The 5,398-nt window shown below is 49.3% G+C and overlaps 1 protein-coding gene across 1 annotated transcript; it reads right to left on the bottom strand.

Moving 5' to 3' along the window:
- Window positions 1-218: 218 nt before the first annotated feature.
- LOC144723481 (uncharacterized) lies at window positions 219-4,514 on the bottom strand. Its single transcript, XM_078602272.1, has 2 exons — window positions 3,444-4,514; window positions 219-2,156 (listed from the first exon to the last, which is right to left on the bottom strand). Exon 2 carries the CDS (start codon window positions 2,132-2,134, stop codon window positions 950-952), a length of 1,185 nt encoding a protein of 394 aa, XP_078458398.1. The 5' UTR covers window positions 2,135-2,156; window positions 3,444-4,514; the 3' UTR covers window positions 219-949.
- Between the last annotated feature and the right edge of the window lie 884 nt (window positions 4,515-5,398).

The following is a 5,398-nucleotide window of genomic DNA, read 5'->3' as shown; positions in this document are numbered from 1 at the left end:
TGTAGTGAACCCATTTGTGCTGCTGGGTGGACAGAGGTGGGGTGATTTAAGAAACCTGCCCCATTGTTTCAACTGCCGCGCCGGGACATCGAATTGAATTGGCGACCTCTGCATTCCAAGTCCATTGTGCTGACCGTCACTCCACTGTAGCATCACGTTTAATAGTACTGGACTGTATGGTTTGTGCAACACTTTAAAACACACGAAACAAAATACAATAAATATTAGAACATTTATTGAATGGGGTCAATTCTCCAAATAAATACAAAACGATGAAATATAACTTACATCTTTCAATAACCGTTACACCTTCTGTTTAGAACTCATAAGCTGCTAAGTAAGTACCATATATACAAATCCAGTAAGCAGTCGTGGCATCATTTAAAAATCAAATATACAGCATAATTCACCACCACCACGCAAGTAAAAGATATGTTCATTGACCATTTTTCAAAATATGTTTTCGATTTTTTCTTTCCAAACATGTTTTAAATTACACCCACACCATTAAAAAAGACAGACACGACATAATCGTGCAACAAAGCATTTTCAGTGAAAACGTTGGAATGCACACATAGTTAAAGTATAAGTAGATCATCACCGTCGTCTCTGTGGTAGTAGTTACATTGGAGAAACCAAACGCACAGTTACTTGAGTAATTGAATACAATTAGGTGAAATAATAAGCCTACCCATCCACCACCATTAAGAACCGAACCATAAAAATAAGTTATCTTGGTTTTGACATTAATCTGCATCGGATGATGGTGCCACCTACATTCTGTCCTGTACGGAGATGTGCGACCAACGATTGGATGAGATGGAGGGAACTTGATGCAGGGGCCTGCCATTTGAGCAGTCAACTCAAAGAGGAATAAGAGTACAGTGTATTCAGAACATGTAACAGACAGTGTTTCTTGCTCAATGTCATTTGTGCCGTCGGGCAGTCGTCACGCCTTGCCGTACGTGCTGAAATCCAGGTGGACCACCTGATCCACCTTTGCAAAATCGTCCGTGAACACGGGATTCTGGGCGCTGACCAGGTCCTCGCTGTTGTAGCGCGTAATGAGCACGCGGTTCTTCTCCCTGTACCTCCTGCGGCACAGGCAGGCGGCCAGCACGGCGATGACCACGAGCAGCGCGAAGAAAGCGGCGAGGGCGCAGGCCATGACCACCTCCCGGTACGCCCGCGGCATCTCGAACGGCACCCGCACGCACTCGCTCTCCCCGACGGCGTTGACCGCCACCACGCACACGTTGTACCGGCTCGAGGGCACCAGGTCGCGCAGCGTGAAGCGCCGCCACGTCGGGTGGATCTGGTGCGTGCGGTGATCCCTCACGTCGCCTTCCTCCTGGTACCGCAGGTAATAGTCGAGGACCTGCGACTCCGGCGCGCACCACTGCACCTCCACGGTCAGGTCGTCCGCAAAGTCCACCTTGCGGAGTCGCGGCGCCTGGGGCTTCTTGTTCTCGACGACGCCGGCGCAGCGGCAGCCGGTCTCCTGCTGCAGGACGTGGCAGGGCTTCTGGCCGTGCCGGCACGGGTCGTAGTCGCAAATCGCGTCGCCTCGGCGCGGTGGGACGAGAGGCGCTTTCTTTCCGTCGCCGGTGGCTCCGCCGTCGACGTCGTCTCCGTCGTCGTCGGGGTCGTCGGGGTCGTCGACCGTTTCGATGACGATCGGCGTTTTCGGCGGACGGGGCGGCTCCGGCTTCACCCGGGGCGGTTTCTCCGTCGCCACGACGGGGGGCGGGCTTCTCGCCGGGATTGGAGTAGCATCTTCTTGGTCGTCTTCATCGTCTTCGAGCTCGAACAAGACCAGCTTGGGCTTGTTGCTGCGCCCTCGCGAGCTCAACCTGGCGCTGCCCGGCGGCGGTGGCGGTGGCCGAGAAGCCGGAGGAGCGTCCTCCGCACGCGGACCGCCGCTCAGAGGGAGGAGACGGCTCGAGCGATGAGTGCCCGTGATCCGAGTCGCTCCCAAGGTCCGGGGTGGCGGCTGTTCTGACGCTCCGTGCAGGGCTCCTCTCTGGCCGCTGCTGGAGAGAGAGGTCGTGGGGCTGCCCGACGCAGTCCCGGACGTGCCCACCAGGAGGCAGAAGGTCGCCAGCAGAAGAGGAGTGGGCAGCAGCAGCAGCATCGTCGCTTCGGGACTTTTAGATCTGCGGGGATCAAGTCGGACATGCGGAGACGTTTTACAGGCTGCCGATACTCAAAGTACTCGCATGCACGCGCGGAGGCCTCCTCGCACCGTGTGGATTGCGGGGGCTTATTTGCAGAGGTGGGACAAAGTCATTGTTATGCAAGTCCAAGTCGAGTCGCAAGTCATCAAATTCATGACTCGAGTCTGACTCGAGTCCAAGTCACATGACTCGAGTCCACATCTCATAGGTGGGACAAAGTCATTGTTATGCAAGTCCAAGTCGAGTCGCAAGTCATCAAATTCATGACTCGAGTCTGACTCGAGTCCAAGTCACATGACTCGAGTCCACACCTCTGCTTATTTGACCATACTTCACCACACTGGGCAGTGCAAGTTGGTCAAGGCGATTAACATGGATAAGGAGGTGCACGACAATAGTGCATTTTACTGCACCGCTCTCTGCTTTCAACAGCCGATAGCACCTGTTACGCATGGTGGTCGCCCATCCAAGCACTGAGCAGGCTCAAGCCTTGATACCCGTAGGAGGTCTGACGAGGTCTGTGTCACGTAGTCATGGGCACTCAAAGCGTGTTTCATACCCAAGCGCTTGACTCTGTGTCTCCGATTGGAAACATACCGCACTCATTTACAGGAGCATATATATGTTAAATTAAATTTAGCAGTATCGTAAAATGACCAAACAACATTTAAAAAAAAGTAAATGGTCAACTTGTACTGACAGCAAAATATTACTGAGCAGTAATCGTTCAATGTGTGGACAGTTTTTTTTATGAGCTTAAATATGTGTTCCATTGCAGATGTACAATATTGTAAGGAGCATTCAGTATGTTCAATGATTGTTTTATCAACAACGTAGCAAATTAACCCAAAGTTTAATTACACATGGCTCGCTCTCTTGTATTTGTAGCGGCCGGGTGATTCCGCGTTCGTTAGTTTAACAAATATCCGCTGGTCTTGTGTGCATTTGATGTACGAGTGTGCCTTTCCTGTCGTAAATAACACCTGCAAAAGTCATAAACTGTGAACTATTTATGACAAGACGCTTATGACATTAAAAAAACACTCGTACTCCAGTTGTCAATTATATTATCGGGCAACTCTAAGAATTTAAATTCGGCTACACATACAGAATTAAACGTTTATTTTTTGTTAACGTATTTTTCTTAAAGGATACTCAATAAATGAAAGAGTAATCGAGAATGTTTAAACATGTATTTCTGCAAAGTTTAATGTCAGCAACATAGTTGGTCTGAGTGACGTTTTGTAACAAGCACCGCTTTCTTACCTGTGTGTATGACAGCTCAAGATATAGAAAATAAAACAACGTTCAATAGTTGTGTTGAGTTGGATGAGACGAATGTAGACCGGCGTTGTTCAATATCAAAGATGTCTCTCTGCTTCTCTCCGGAGCCCCGTCTCAGAGGCCGTAATCGCAAACGTAACTCTCATCGCCTGAGCGAGCACGGCTCTGCCATCATTATATAGCGCCGGGCAAAGGTGGGGGTGGCTGTCACACGAGCATCCGGAGGAGCGTCTGGATGGAGGAGGCTTCGGGGGAGAGTTGTGGGAGTCGTAGATGGGGGAGGTTCAAGGATGACGGAGAGAGAGAGGGGGGGGGGCAGCAGCAACAGAGGCACGGCCCGGACCCAAAAAAAACCCATGCCGCTAATTCCACTGCTCGTGGCCACCCACTCGCTCCGCCCGCCCGCCCGCCGGGCAGCATGACACCACCACCCACTCGTCTGGCCACGGACACTCGGAGTCGTCTGGCCAGGTGCATGAGTCACCGGCGGCACCTCGCGGCTCTCAAAGAGCGGTAAAACAAAACCGTACGATGCGGGCATAGGCTTGCAGCGTGTGTTTGAAGAATGTATCGTGCACTGTGATTTTGACATTGACGCGTTCGATTGTGTTTCGAATCTTCTTGTCGTATTTTGCGTGAATTTTATAAAGATGCTTATCAGCTTAACTTGAATTAAAAACACAAAAGGCCACCACCGCTGCAAATAGGTTACAAGTTACGCTTGGTTAGTTATTTTGCGAGCCTTCACACTAGCTCGGCAAATGCAATATAATCTATCCGGGTCACGTATCAAAACTGGTGCAAATATGTTTTTACCGTACTGTGATCTGAATAAACGACTAACGAAGACACGGATAAACATTTTTTTTTTTTACCAAGCACGAGAAAAACAAACAAGGCTACAGATTCGGTGGTTTACCAACATGTGCTGATCCACATACTAATTTAAAGTAGTCGACTAAGCTACTTTCTACGTGACTGGAGAGCTAATGGGTCGGACGTGTTTTCATCTGTGCCCCAGCCACAGATCTGTTCTTCCGGTGGCTTAACTGGATGCCAACCAAACATAAGTTGGAGCTTTCGTGACTGCAGGAATTACTCTTTGGTTCTTTCGGTAAAGTCACGTATAAAGATAAAATAATACATTAAATACTAGCATAGTATTACTAGCATAGTATTTAATTCATTATTTTATCTTTATACGTGGCTTTACCGAAAGAACCAAAGCGTAATGGATGCCAACCATCTGGCAAGAGGGCTCCGTTATTGCAACACGCGCTTCAGAGAGCCACCGATGCCTCCTCCCCTGCGCTACAAACGCATGTAAACATTCACAACTATTAAAGGTTTGTGGGTTGTGTCCACTGCATTACTCAAAACCCACGATGCCTAATTTTAGCAAGAGAAAAAAATAACTGTCCGGAATGCTGTGCCGCAATTATTTTGAACATGCCACATCCGTTATTGCCTCGCTTTGTACTCGTGATACTCATTCAGTGTTTCGTTAACACCACATTGACAACGACGGTGAGTTCATGTGTGAATATATATTGACGAGCCGTTTGCCCGTCCAAGGACGGGTGTATTGCAGCAAATCTTAAACTTGCAAGCGAAAAGCAGACCGCGACGTGATATTCATTGCATAGATTAGTGTGCAATTTGTAAGGGCGCGGTGACACAGACCTGTTTCATTTAAAGGTTATAATCCCTTGTTCATCACGACGTCCTATTTACTTTGATGTCTCCATAGCGTCACGGAGATCACGTGACGTGAGGGTTCTGCCTTTGTGGTGAGGGTTGTAAGTTGACGCCGAGGAGGGGGGGGGGGGCGCCTCGGCCCCCCATGTGGAGTGACGGCAGCCACTAATTATTATGATTGGGTGTCCATTTGGAGGACGTCACCTGTTCATGATTATTAATGAGGGCAGCTGGTCGAC

The sequence above is a fragment of the Lampetra planeri genome, chromosome 18 (genome assembly GCF_965212315.1).
Source record: "Lampetra planeri chromosome 18, kcLamPlan1.2.h2, whole genome shotgun sequence".
NCBI lineage: Eukaryota > Metazoa > Chordata > Hyperoartia > Petromyzontiformes > Petromyzontidae > Lampetra > Lampetra planeri.
This window is presented reverse-complemented; position numbering and strand designations above follow the sequence as displayed.